The sequence below is a fragment of the Stegodyphus dumicola genome, chromosome 6 (genome assembly GCF_044657685.1).
Source record: "Stegodyphus dumicola isolate Sdum_Otavi_A_Nest chromosome 6, ASM4465768v1".
Classification (NCBI taxonomy): Eukaryota; Metazoa; Arthropoda; class Arachnida; order Araneae; family Eresidae; genus Stegodyphus; species Stegodyphus dumicola.
This window is the reverse complement of record NC_140773.1, coordinates 155,814,650-155,829,640: the sequence shown is the minus strand read 5'-3', so window position 1 is coordinate 155,829,640 and position 14,991 is coordinate 155,814,650. Positions and strand designations below refer to the sequence as shown.

The 14,991-nt window shown below is 31.3% G+C and overlaps 2 protein-coding genes across 3 annotated transcripts; one reads left to right on the top strand and one right to left on the bottom strand.

The window, feature by feature from the left end:
• The first annotated feature begins 660 nt into the window (after positions 1-660).
• LOC146996879 (uncharacterized) lies at positions 661-5,611 on the top strand. 2 transcript variants are annotated; one of them, XM_085819080.1, is made up of 2 exons: positions 661-1,025; positions 1,139-5,611. In XM_085819080.1, exons 1-2 carry the CDS (start codon positions 998-1,000, stop codon positions 1,462-1,464), a joined length of 354 nt encoding a protein of 117 aa, XP_085675206.1. In that variant the 5' UTR covers positions 661-997; the 3' UTR covers positions 1,465-5,611. The 2 variants fall into 2 exon arrangements, with proteins under 2 accessions (XP_085675206.1, XP_085675204.1); XM_085819078.1 differs by having other exon boundaries at positions 669-1,025.
• Positions 5,612-7,265: 1,654 nt separating this feature from the next.
• Positions 7,266-8,129, bottom strand: LOC118189661 (uncharacterized protein F54H12.2-like). Its single transcript, XM_035360322.2, has one exon. The coding sequence runs from the start codon at positions 8,127-8,129 to the stop codon at positions 7,266-7,268; it is 864 nt and encodes a 287-aa protein (XP_035216213.2).
• Between the last annotated feature and the right edge of the window lie 6,862 nt (positions 8,130-14,991).

The window sequence follows — 14,991 nt, the reverse complement described above, 5'->3', positions numbered from 1 at the left end:
CATATATATTTTTTTCTGTGATTCCTACTTTTCTGAAACGAAAGATATGCTTTTATGATGTTTTGGTGTATATACATTGTTTTAATTCGGTATCGAGTTGACACGTTTATATATATAATGATGAGACGCTATGTGATAATAATTATTCGCTTCCCTTGGAAAAAGGAAGGAGGAAAAATCCATTTTAGAACTAGAGGAAAAAAAATGAGAACACACGTTCGAACGAATTTAGATTACAGGTTGTTTTTTTGTTAAAAGGATGACAACTAGATTGGTGTGGTTCTTTATTAAGTCTATATGAGTATAATGACAGAATGATATATGGTATTTTTTTACTTTCGGAAAAGAACAGAAAACGTTTTTAAAAGGAGGAAGGAAAAAGATTTAAAAAAGAATGAGAAAAAAAAACTCGAGAGAATTTAGATTACAGGAAGGAACAGTTCTTAATTTGTGATTGACATATGACATGATTTATTTTACTTATGGAAAAAGAGTAAAAAACAACTTTAAAAATAATAAAAAAGGAGGACGCGCGTTTTTTTCCTAGAGAAATTAAAGATTGCAGGGGAGCGCACACGTTATCAAAACAGATGAGTATTCCGAGGACGGGAACATAAAAAGATGTGGAAACGAGGGTTGTTTTTTTTCCCTTCTTCCTTCTTTGAATGTGCCATCGAAGCTGCATAGAGGAAACGCGAATGGAGGTCGCAAAGAGGGAGAGGGGAAACCTCAAGTATGGAAAACGAAAGCAGTTAGTTTTAGCGCGGAGGTCAATCTATTGGGTCGAATGCGAAAAAAAAAATGTGGGTCACTGAATAAAGTTTAGCAACTCCTTTTTCTTGGTAATAGAAATAATATTGAGGGGAGAAAAAAGTAAGCATATAAATGTACTGGAGAGGTGATGAGGGAAATTAGGACACGAATAGCGTATTTAAAGAGAAAAATTCGCAACGAAAAACATATTCCTCCACTCGTTTGATTTGCAGTTCCTGACAGAATGGAAAGTTCAGCTTCGACGAGCAATGGTAAGACATTTTTTTTATTTTATGCTTTGCGCTATGTTTTTCAAAAAAACTATTTTTTTTTCTGCTCCCTAGAATTTCGTTCATAGTATTGTAGTTTTAAATTATTTTTTTAGACTGCAAAGTGAAAAGACACATTAACTTGCTTGACGACGAAGATGTGGAATTGAATAATCCCCACCGTAAAAAAGCAAAGAGCTTCGATTTAGATTTAGCAAGCGAAGAGAAAAAAACCCTCTTCCCATCGTACTCAATACATCTTGGTCGTAATCTTGTCATGGAACTCAAGGAGTTCCGTGGATCTCATTACATCGGCTTATCCAGACAGACCTCCAATAACGACATCAAAAATCGGTTTAACATCCCCCTCGAAATGTTGGATACCTTGAAACAGGCCTACGAGCACATGATCAATCACATTAAACGCAATCGAGTGGTTTAAAAAAAAACGCTTGTTTTTTAAATTTAATTGTATTATTTTTATTTTTTTCATTTTTCTTTTTTTGAAATCAGTGTGTTATTATGTATAAATGAATGTGTTATATATTTAACATTGACTACTTTTTTTTAATTGTGTAGCATTTGTAAAGTACGTTTTGTTTAAAATTATTCAAAAAAAATGAATATATCAATTTGAAGTAATTTAAGAAAATCATATGAGGTTGTTTTGTTCAGCACAACCTTTTTTTTTGTAACAATCCAAAATAATAGTTTCTAAAATCAGTATGCTAAATTTTAATGTGCACAGAAATGCCCATCGCGGCTTTGTGCGTTCGTATAGAGCTATTTGCAACAATTACAGTGATCCTCATCTACTATATCAGGACAGTCGACAAATAATTTTTTCATTATTAAGTAGTAGTAATATTCTTAGGTTAAGAATACTTATATGCTTAAGCATATTATTTAAGAAAGGCGATGGAGACAAAGAAACAGAAAAAAGTTTCTATTTTTGCTCCAAATGTGAACGAATCCTAACACGAGGACAGATATTGATAGCGATTGACAATGCATTTCGAAAAATATTTCTAGGCATTGATAACTTTATTAGAAACGGTAGTGGATGGACAATAAAGCGTCTGAACTATATCGACATTCAAGTAGGCAATTTAAGAGAAATAAGAGGCGGATGTAAACACATAGAATTGCCAGCAAAAATTAGAAACAAAAAAGCAGTTTTAAACATTAATTGTTATGATAATAAATGCTTTTTGTATTCTGTTATCGCAAAACTATATCCAAGGAAACAGAATAAAAACACGTTAAATTATTATAAAAAATATTTGAGATGTCTTAAAATTAGCGGGATAAAATTTCCGATTTCCTTAAGTGGAATTCAAAAATTTGAAAAGTTAAATAATTTAAAAATTAATGTATTTGCGTTTGAAGAAAATGAAATCTTTCCTTTAAGTATAAGCAAACAAAAAAATATCGACTTAATGAAAGAAATTGATTTACTTTTTTTTGAAAATAATTTTTTTTAATCACAAACTTAAATAGATTATTAAATGTTCGTAAAGGTATTCATCACTATTGTAAAAACTGTTTGTTAGGGTTTCAGCGAAAATGCAGTTTAGAAACCCACATAAAATTGTGCGAAGGCAAAGAACCTCAGAAAGTAAGCATCCCTCAAAATTTAGTAGTTAAATTCACTGACTTGTCTAAACAATTATATCATCCTTTTTGCATTTTTGCGGATTTCGAGTCTCTCACTAGAAAAGTTTCTTCAGCTTTTCCGTCTGAGTTTCAGAGTTTTTCAGTAGCAGTAGAACACCACGAACCTATCAGCTATGCAATTCTTGTCACAAACATTAAGGATGAAATAATATTTACGGAATACTACTCCGGAAATAATGTCATTAATAACTTTCTAAAAACTTTGAAATACCTATCACATAAATTGTTACAGAAAATGAAAAGGATTCTACCGATGGTGGAAAGCTCTGAAACTTATGACAGAAACTGTTGTCACATATGTCAAAAGCAATTTTTACCAAACGAGATACGCGTTCGAGATCACTGCCACTGGAGCGATGGACATATACGCGGATTAGCACACCAGACATGCAATCTAAATTATAGATGTACATATTTTATTCCAGTGGTAATACATAATGCGCGTAATTGCGATTCCCATTTAATTTTACGAAATATGCCGAAAGATGTTTTCAAATGCATTAATATCACACCAGTAAATTTGGAAAAATTTACTATGTTTACTCTAGACGAAATCAAATTTTTGGATTCTTATCAATTTTTAGACGCTTCGCTAGATACATTAGTTGAGAACTTAAAAAAGTCCGAACACCAATTCGAGATTTTTAATAGTTTTTTCAAAGATGAAACAAACAGATTTTTACTGCTGAGGAAAGGAGTATTCCCATACAGTTATCTGGATTCAGAAGCGGTTTTAAAGGAAACCTGCTTACCAGATAAAAGTGCTTTTTTTAATATTTTAACAAATAACCATATAACAGATGATGAATATGAACATGCATGCACAACTCGTGTACAAAACATTTCACTGTGAAACAATAGGAGATTATTTAGAGCTTTATCAAAATGTTGATACTGTTCTACTAGCCGAAATATTTTCGGCCTTTCGCCGAATGTCCATGACGTACTATAATTTGGATCCCCTCCATTTCGTGACAGGAGCGGATCTCACATGGAATGCGGGATTGAAATATACAAAAGTAGAATTACAGCTATTCAGCAATGCCAACGATTACATGTGGATAGAATCACAAATGCGTGGGGGGATTTGTTTATTAGGCAAGCGACATGTAGTGGCTAATAATCCGTATACTTCAGATTATGACCCATACAAACCCCATAATTATATTTTAGCACTTGATGCTAACAATTTGTATGGATATGTCATGAGTCAGTCGCTACCATATGGACATTTCACATGGTTGACGACTGACGAAGTACGACATTTCGATATTTTGAACATCGATCCTAATTCAAGCGTTGGATATATTTTAGAGGTAGATCTCCTATATCCACCTGAATTGCATGATATCCACAATGATTTTCCGTTGGCCCCAGAACATTTAACAATAACATATGACATGTTGTCTCCATATGCGAAAAAGATGTGCGACAAATTAAACATGAAAAGTGTTTTACCCTGCAAAAAATTGACACCAAATTTTTTCGAAAAGAAAAATTATATATGTCATTATTTAAACTTAAAATTTTATCTTGAACAAAGACTTGTTCTACAAAAGATACATAAGATTTTGGCTTTTTCCCAATGCAAATGGTTAGAAAGCTATATAGCTTTTAATAACGATAAAAGAACGGCATCCGAAAATGATTTTGAAAAATCTTTCTTTAAAAAAATGAATAATAGTTTTTATGGCAAAACATGTCAAAACGTAAGAAAGCGTGTTAATGTTAAAGCGGCCTTAAATGAAATTCAGAGCAAAAAATACTTGCAAAGTCCCTTACTGGATTATTTTGAAGTGATAAATGAAAATTTATCATTATATAAAATGAAAAAACAAAATTTGTGTTTAGATAAACCAATTTATGTGGGTTTCACTGTGTTAGAATTGTCGAAATTGCATATGTATAATTTATATTATAAGTATTTTAAGAGCGTGTACAATGATAAATGCGAATTGATTTATACTGATACTGACTCATTATATATGAATATTGAAACTCACGATATTTTTAATGACATGAAAATGTATTTCAATGAAATTTTAGATTGTAGTAATTTTGAAAAACATCATTTAATGTACAGTATAAATAATAAAGGCAAATTAGGGTTTTTGAAAAATGAAAACAATTTACCCATCAAAGAATTTGTGGGGTTAAAGTGCAAAATGTATGCATTCTCTTTCGGAAATACATGTAAAAAAAAGTTAAAAGGAATTAAAAAAGCTAGTGTCGCAGATCTGACCGCTGAGTCATATAAAAAGATTTTGTATGATGAAACATTAATGAGACAGTATCAATATACAATTACTTCCAAAAAGCATGATATATGCACTGTTCTTCAAAACAAAGTAGGATTATCGCCATTTTACGACAAGAAGTTCTTAAAAGCAGACGGCATAAATGCCAATTGCTATGGTCATCATAAAAATCTGCTTTTAGAAGATGAATGAATAGAAAACACGTTTTAATATGTAATTATTTTTATATAAACAGCAGTCATTTCAAGAAAATTGAAAAAACTGTTTCATGTAATTTTTTTTTTTTTTCCTCTACTTAGAATATAAAAAGCAACGAAATGTTGTTCCACGTCGATTATTCGACCCCCGAATTTCTTACATCATGTAAAAGAAAGAATCTCACTACGAAAGAACTGATCAATATATTTGCCAATGGATTTTATCCACTCCAGTGAAAAACAGGCTACACACAATATGTTTTTTTTAATAATTTTTTTGTATGTATATTTTTGAATGCTATGTTTTTTCATGTTATTTTATGTTATTCATATTCTGTTATTATGTATTTTGATTTGTATAGTTACTTTTTTCATGTAAACTAGTTTTTACGATTTAAAAAAAAATAAATAAATAAAAATAATAAAAAAAAAATGGCAAGTCGCTCAAGGGCTTGCATATTCACGATGAAGAGCAATCTGTCGAAATATATATCAGATGCTTTTTAACGTGAGTATGCCAGACAGAGGGAAAAAGATATGGTATGAAACTTATAGTATAATTTGTATATTTTTAAAAAATATCTAGTCTGTGTGATTATAAAATAAGAGTGAGTAAAAAACATGTTTTGTTAAATATACTTTTTTTTTATTTATTGCAGAAAAAAAGAGATTACATAGTTTTTTTTTTTTTTTAACATAATAATTGTTTACAAATGAAGTTCCCGAATAACTTCGTCGTCGGGAAGGATGATGAAGTATCCAATCTTCTTTTTAGTGCAAGGAACTATATCTGGAACATCTTCACCGCCGCGTATATTTTGTTTCCCCATCATCACACAGTCAAATAAATTGTTAAACAAATTTAGTGATGAGTCATGCAATAATATTTTATCGCAGGAGAGTTGTAGTAGTAAATATCCATATTCATTTTCTTTCGAATGAGCATGAATGTGATTCATCACTTCCGAATTGTTCAAAATTTTAAAATAGCATCGTTTTCCAATCATTTCATTTTCAATTGAATTCCTGATACAGCTAGTAATATCTTTAAATAAAACATTATGTACATAATAATATTCTGTGCCATTGGAATCAAACAACAGATATCCGTAACGTTCCATGTTTCGTCGATGAACTAATGTTTGATGGCTTTGCTCATATATATAAGCGCAGTACAACGTTGATTTCCCCAATGAAATGTGTGGTGGCAACATCTATTCAGTTTAAAATTTTTCTTCACGAATAGTTTGATAAATTTTTCATTTCTTCTTGTATTTCTTTTGTTAAGATCCTTTAATGTCAAATTTCTTGAATACTGATATAAAAAATAAAGCGTAAAGTAACCGCACGAGGAAGAAAAATTATTCTGAAAGCAAAACTTGTTATAAAATACTTTTTGAGAATTTTGATTCAAAAATCGCAGGATGTTTTTATTTGATGGAGGTAATCCGTAGCTGTCGAAATAATACGCTTCATCGTTTCTAAAATAAATAGCAACCCAGTGACTGCCCGGTAGATTTTGAGGATCTAAATTCACTATAAAGCTTCTAAATTGATTTTTTACTTTAGGTAAAATATCCGATGCATATACTCCGCCAAAATGTTTCTTGATTTTTAAATCACTACAAGCTAATCTACACAAACTTATCGTATTCATTTCTCCTTTCGCCACAAGATATATTTTTTTTTTTTAGTAATCCGTAAATACACTTCGAGATTTATCAATCTCTATGACATTACGATATTTTGCAAATGCCAATAAAGTGACTGTCTCTGGTAAACTATGGGAAAACTTTATATCGATTCCGATATTTCCACTTTTATTCACGCTTGTATGTGATTCACTTGCCGCATAATCAGGAGTCAAATCAAAAACATAAAGCGTATATCCATTTTTATATTCCTCATAATTAATGTTAATATTCTGAAAATTATGGTAACGGTTTAAATCAGTAAAAACATTCATATAACATCTTGCATAACAATCCTGTTGAAAATCAGGTTGGAGAGGCTTAGAAGGAATCATTTGACTCCCATTTAATATACAGAGATAATTTAAATTATAATGAGAAAATTGAAAAGGATTTTTTGAAACATTCCCGTTATATGCTTCATTTGATAAAAAAACCTAAAATGATGCGCGTTGGTAGCTGCCCAATAAATGCATTCGCTATTGTTGTCGATTGTGGTCCATATGATAGAGCAAAGGTCTTAACTTCTATTCGACGTATTGGCATTTTAATCACGCCACTTTCTAACGCTTTTTCATGCGCCAGAAAAACGGAAGGTGAGACGTTTACCTTACGAACGTATAATTTTGCAGAATGAATCACAGTTTTAAATTCGTCGTCTTTGGACATCAAAGAAAAAATGTCTTTGTTTTGTTCTAATTTGATGCGCACATTAACACCATTAATCAGTAGCTTCGGTTGAGTAGCTAAATCAAAATGAAGAGGTCCTATTAAATCCATTAAATTGCTTTTAGCATAAATTTCGTGTCGCTTCTTGTATCCTGAGTTGGTTGAATTTTTGCCAAATACATTATGTTGTGATGCCGTATCTTTATAAAACAATGAGGATGTTAACATATTCTCTTGGCTAGATTTAGAAGAAAATAAAAGACTTTCGAGAATTGAACGATATGCGTAATTTCCCTGTGAAGAAATTTGTCTATCATTGAGGTAAACACTGCACTCGGAAAACATAGTGTTTAGGAAATAATTGATCGGAGCAACATCATCTGTTTCTGTTAAATCGTGTCCGTTTTTTTTCACAATCTTTGCCTGTATATGTATAAGAGTATGTGCCAAATCTAGATAATGCTCTTCATTTCCACTTATATAAAACTCTATCGGAGTTTTATCATTCAGCGAGGCCACAGGATGAATTTCTAAAAATGAGGATTCTTCAATGGCAAGTTGTGTTGGTGAAGATGTAAAAAGATCCAGTTCACTTTTTAAGCACATGGATTCCATCGTGAAAAATATCTTTATGCTGTGTTTTTCGACGTTTTGTTTTAGTACACTGAGTAGATTTTTTGTTTCGCTTTCTTTTTATACCCTTTCGATGTTGTAATTTGTTAAAAATATCATCTTTTATTTTTTTTTGTTGTCTCACGTAATCTAGAGCGCGCCGAGTCTTTTAGAGAAGCACCAGATGCGACGTCTGAAAGGACATTTTTTCCAGTTTGTAGCAAATGCCTGCCTAAATAGCGTGAAGCTTTTAATGCCAATGGAGTAATATATCGCCTCAAATCTCCAAAAATTCCATAACCTCGTTGATGTGCTATACCTTGAAAGTAGGGACCTCCTCCACCAACCTGGGAACAGTAATAAAATTCGCACTCTTTTGCGCTCAAATGCATGTTGTTTCGTTTCGGAAACAAAGAATGACAAAATTGTGCTCAAACTATTTAATTTATAGAGTGTTTCGTTTTTTAAAGGACAACACTACAAACGTTTTTCCACCAGTAAATATTATATTATTACCACTACTTGTTTTTAATTCAATTTCAATTGTGTCAACAAAATTCTTTCTGATCGGGAAATAAAGCGGTTTATGATAGTGTTTTACTACTTGTTCTTCCTTTTCATTCATACATGGTATAACTCGAAGAAGAGGTGAGTAAGAATCTCCAACATGATGTGGATGTATTAAATCTGTGTAAACAAATATTTCAGTTATTCCAGCATCCAACTCTAGTGGATAATTACTGATATAATTTCCAGCCTTAAAATGCAAGACATTAAATCCTAACATGTCTGCCAGACCTTTTCCGAAATTTACTTCATGTTCGGAAGGAACGTTTAAAGCAACCTTTTGGTTCGGTAGCTGTTGCAATCGAATGCATTTAAATTCTTCGAATAATTTTAATGCATTTTTATACATTCCCACATTCACTGATAGATGTTCAGTTTGCATTTCTGTCCTTTTTGTTTGATGATATTCTTTTATAATTAACTCCATTTGTTCTCTCTCTGCTATTAAAATCAACGGGTTGCAAGCGAATCGTTGAGTTCCTTTTATGACTGTATCATGATTCAAATTTAGGTTTTGCATTAGTGAATTAGCGTTGCTTTTTTTCAATACCAATTCGACATAATCTGAAAGTTTAATTTCCACTTCTTTTTTTATTGGTTCATATGAAAACTTAACATAATTCTGAAGCCCCAATAATTCGATATTTTCATTTATGATGCTGTAAGCGTCTTTTTCATTATTTACACCACGCTTGATAGGTGTTGCTGGTATTATATGCGAAATTATATTTTTAGGATTTTTATTTATGATTGTAAATGTTTGTTGCATTTGTCTCTGAACTGTTGGTCTAAACCTGAAAGTCTGATTCTTTTTTATAATTATATCTTTAAACGGCAAATTCAACATATAAAGTATTATGGGAGCTTGTTTTGTTGTAATATGGACTTCAAATCCTTCTTTGACTTCGATTGTAATCCGATTTTTTCTGTCTCCATCGGAAGCAAATCTTACATTCGAGTTCACACTATGTGTCTTTTCAGTTTCTCCATTCACTTTTAACAAAAAATTCTCAAGACTATCTTTTGATTCACACATTAAAGATATGTCATATTGTATATTTTCCATTACTATGCTTTCCTCTTTTCTAAAAGAAACAGAATATTTGTTGTTATGATCACCAATGTTAAACCAATTTCGCGGAATGAATATCTCAGAAAGTCCTACAACATAATTATTATCATTAAAAATAAGAGGTTTGCAGAGTTTGGTACGATATGAAGATTGAGTGTTTTGTGGGAAATATTTTATGCTGGAATTGCTTGGTAAGGTAACATAAAAATCAGTTACTGCTTCATCCATGATGCTTTTACCCAAGAATTAAAACGATGATCAAATCCTTTCCACTTCACATAGAATTCTTTGTTTTCTCCTGTTCCTTTCGTTTTTAGAACCTTTTCTATTCGCCAAAAATCACTTGATCGCTTGTTCACTTTCTGAAGCTCTTCCTCATAGAACCTTCCTTTTAAAATTTCTTCTTTCAAATCTTTCAACACATATGTAGGAGGATTCGAAGGATATCGCTTAACTATGGTAAATATTTCATCAGTCCAATTAGGTAAATATCCACGACGAAATGTCTTCTTTGCTTTCGAAATTCTCACTTGATCACCAATATTGAACTTATATTCTGACGCTATTTGAAAATTGTATAATTTTTTAAAAATTTCAGGTTCCAGTTCAGACGTGACTGCAGCAGGAGCAAAGCCGGTACTGCGGTGCACACTTTCATTATAACTTTTTAAAACAGATTTCAAGATGTCTAAATATTTATAGGAATTTCGATGTGTAAATATGCGATATAATTTAGATTTTAGAGTACGATTAAATCTTTCTACAACACTAGCTTTATGCTCACTATATGAGGAATAATGGTGTATCTTATTCTTTTTGAGTAGTGCTTGTACTTTTTTATTATAGAATTCTTTCCCTTCGTCAGTTTGCAAGTTTACTATTGTCTTTAATTGCTTAAATAATTTTTTAAAGCTTCAACGAGTGCATCAGCATTTTTAGATTTTATTGGTATCGCATAGCCATATTTTGAGAAAACATCTATCGCAGTTAAAAGATATTTTACACCTTTATTGTATCTAGATACTTTTGACATGTCGACTAAATCACATTAGATCAGTTCACCAATTCCAAAAGATAAAACTTTTCTTCTCTTAAACTTGTATCTTATCGGTTTATGGAGTGTATAAGTGTCTTGTGTCATTAACCATTCTTTAGTCTTTTTTATGGGAATGCCACTCGTTTTAGAAAGACGTAATACACCCCCAAATGCTGCTGGATTATTTACATCATAATATATTTTTTTTAGAATTCTAGCCACTTGTCCGTTTTTAGATCGTGAGCTTTCCATGTTCTTGAATAGGGTCCAACAAGCGAAGGATGACTTCGAGTCTTCTTTCCTTTTAATATTCTACTTTCCGATTCTTGTAAAATTTCTTCACTTCTGCTTTTCTCTCGTGTTAGTTCGCTTTTTGTTTCGCGCAACTTCGATACTAATTTCTTATTTCCTATCCAAGACAGAGGAATATTTATTTCTTTAATAGCTTTTAAAAATTCACTAAAATGATCGGGTTCAATTTGAGATTTTGTATTTCGAAACATGTAGGAGAAGAAATCGGCTACTCTGCTGCCTCTGACAGGAATACCATCATGGGTGAATTCTCCCTTTTCATTCCAGTAATATTGTCTTGTTTTAAGTTTTTCAACAATCAGCGGTACGAATTTGGAATACTGATGAGGTGATGAAACCACAATATCTCTCACCTTGGGATCGTTGTCGTAATCCTCTTTCAAATGTCTCTTTTTGTCTTCCTTCTCATCATCTAGTAGTTGTTCATTAGTAATGCTTACCCGCACTGGATCTGCGGGCGTATGAATAGTTTTTTGATAGCGAGTGATAAGTTGACTTAATAATTTTACTTTCATATCATCTGGTAATTTGTTTCTCTCTAACAAAGTTTCAATATCATCCTCAATGCGAATTTCTGGTTTGTGCAAATGATACGATGAAACCAACTCTTCAGGAATAAGTGCTACCTTTCTCGCCATGATATCCTTTTTCTTTTTTTTAAACTGTAATAATGTATATCATGAAAAATTTTTTTTGCTTATAGTGTTTGTTCAATATGTTAATAATTTTTCTTTATATTCTTTTACCAATAGCACTCCCAGCAATACCAGCTAAAGCAGAAATGTTAGCAGGAGCTATCAGCGGCAAAAAACCACCAGTCTGATTTATTAAAAGTCTTTTCATACTTTGAATCGAAGACATTCGTTTGGCCAATCTTCTCACGATATTTTTATATTTTTGAAGTTTTTTTACGTTTACAGGAAGATGTCCAGCTAAAATGTTTAAACAAATTTCGCACAAAGAAGCGATTTGTGCGTTATTTGCAGTTCTCAGTAAGGCTCGTTTTTGATTAGGAGATGATTTGGCTAACACTTGTAGAAAATGATAGTTCTTTTTCAAATTCTTTTTCATTTTGGACGGTAAATCCAAAAAACTCCTTCATTAGTAGGAAATAAATTCCCTCGCAGACGATACTCTTCCTCCGTCTCGGGATGTAAATCAATAACTAAATATTTATATGCTTCAGCAGTAGCTTTTATATAAGCATCCAATAAAAATTGTGAATTACGTGGATATATTTGTCTTCCTAGACAATTAATTTGACTCATATCTCTTGCATTTTTAAATAAAATAATGTAATGAGAATTAAGACTAATGTCTCTCATAACTTTTAAACGAGGAAATAAATTTTGTAGTATTAGTATTACACTGATATTGCAATGATGAGATGCGGCTGTGAATAAATCTGCAATTTTTTCATTTAATCGATGCATTAAATCATCTATGATTATCAAATCTCCATTTTCATATACTTCTGGCAACCCGTGTATAAATTCAATATTTGGTTCTTCTAGAAACCATGGTGCACTATATGAATAACACCACTTAATGTTTTGTTTCGGAATATCGAAGATATTATTTTTTATCATTTGTCGAACTAGTGATGTTTTTCCAGATTGACTCGGACCAACAACCAAACACGAACTTGGATGTTTTAACATTAACATCTTCTCAACAGTGTTTTTTTTATAAGTTTTATTTTTAATAAATTGTTTTAATACCGTTTAACAACAACGGAAGGTAATGTATCTCATCTCCGCATAATGTTCCTCGAATAAATAAATTTTTTGTTGTTATATCTGTGTTTTTATCGCTGTGGATTTCTCTCTTTTAAAAAAAAAAAATGTTTCAGATCCTCATTCCTTATTGACTATTTGATTGTATATGGTTTTTCGAATTTTTTAGGAAAAAAAAAATAAACATACAATTTAAAAGAAAAAATGTTACTGTAGAATGAAAAGTGTGCTTTTTCAAAATAAATAAAGATAGAAGAAAGTAAAGAGAAACAACACAAGAGTTTTTGCAATTTATCCATATCTTTTTTATTATTTTTTCTTTAGATTACATGTTTACATTGATAACAAACTTTCTTAAATTCATTTTGGTTTAACTGTACTCCAATAATTTCGGGTTTCAAATAATCAGTTTCATTTCTCCAAAAGTAACGTAAATCATATATCCTTTTTCCATCCTTAATACAAATATGTAGAAATATTCTTCTCCCAACATGTTCAGAATATATGCAAGATGTTTTGTTCAAATCTACTTTTGGTTCCTCTTCTTTTTGTCTTTCCACACAGTTTAAACATATGTATATTAGAATTTCTATGATACGAACACTGAGACAAATTAAGATTATTTTTTTTCGATCTTGTAACGTCCACTTCATTTTTATAGTCTTTCTATTACGACAGCAACAACTCAAATGAACCTTCTCCAAAGATTTCATGAAAATTATATTAAAAAAACACAAGAAAAATCATTTTTTTTTCCTTACAATTTCTTGCAAATATGTGCTAAATATTTTAAAACCAATCGCTTGTATAACGTATTTATTACATTTTCAGAAAAATGCTTGTTTAGTATTACATCGCATTCAGATATTTTATGCATATTTCTTGAGATAAACTCTTCTGATATTTCTTGATGAATTAGCACTTGATTCCAATCAATGACATGATCCGAAAATCACACGCATTTGCTCATTTTTTAATATATTTCTATGATATGTACAAAATTTAAAAAAAAATTATTCAATATGCATCAGTCAAATTTTGTTTTCCCTTCCCATTTTTTAAACATCAAAATAAAATTTCTTTTGCAGAGCGAATACGGAAAGATTTCATGAAGATGGAAAAGGAAAAATACGATATTTTGTTTTCCCAACGAATGTCTACAATTAATATGCGTTTCTTTTCGTGTCAGTACACACATAAATTTGATATTTGAAATAGTTTATGTGCGTACTGGCACGCCAAGCAATGCACACATCAACACTCCATCCAAGACGAAGATATTTCCATATCGGAAAAATCTCAAAATATTCAGAGAAGAAGAATATTCAGTTAATATGCATTTCTTTTCGTGTCAGTACACACATAAATTTGATATTTGAAATAGTTTATGTGCGTACTGGCACGCCAAGCAATGCACACATCAACACTCCATCCAAGACGAAGTTATCTCCATATCGAAAAAATCTTAAAATATTCAGAGAAGAAGAAGAATATTCACAGTTAATATGCATTTCTTTTCGTGTCAGTATGCACATAAATTTGATATTTGAAATAGTTTATGTGCATACTGGCACACCAAGCAATGCACACATCAACACTCCATCCAAGACAAAGATATCTCCATATCGAAAAAATCTCAAAATATTCAGAGAAGAAGAATATTCACAGTTAATATGCGTTTCTTTTCGTGTCAGTATGCACATAAATTTGATATTTGAAATAGTTTATGTGCATATTGGCACGCCAAGCAATGAACATATCAACAATTTGTCCAAAACATTCCCAAGAATCGAAAATATAAGTATGTCTTATTATGCCAATATGCTCACAAAAAAGTTGTAAACAATGTATATACACCAAAACATCATAAAAAGCATATCTTTCGTTTCATAAAAGTAGGAATCACAGAAAAAAAATATATGACATGACTAAACATTTCAAAATCATAATAATCTGAAATTATTACATATTTTAACTCAGCTCCGACAACATCAAGTTTCCTTACACACCATAGCCACCAAAGAGAGTAAAACCACCATCGCCACTAAAGAGAGTAAAACCACCATCGCCACCATCGAGGCGATCGCCACCATAGCCACTAAAGAGAGTAAAACCACCATGGCCACTAAAGAGAGTAAAATT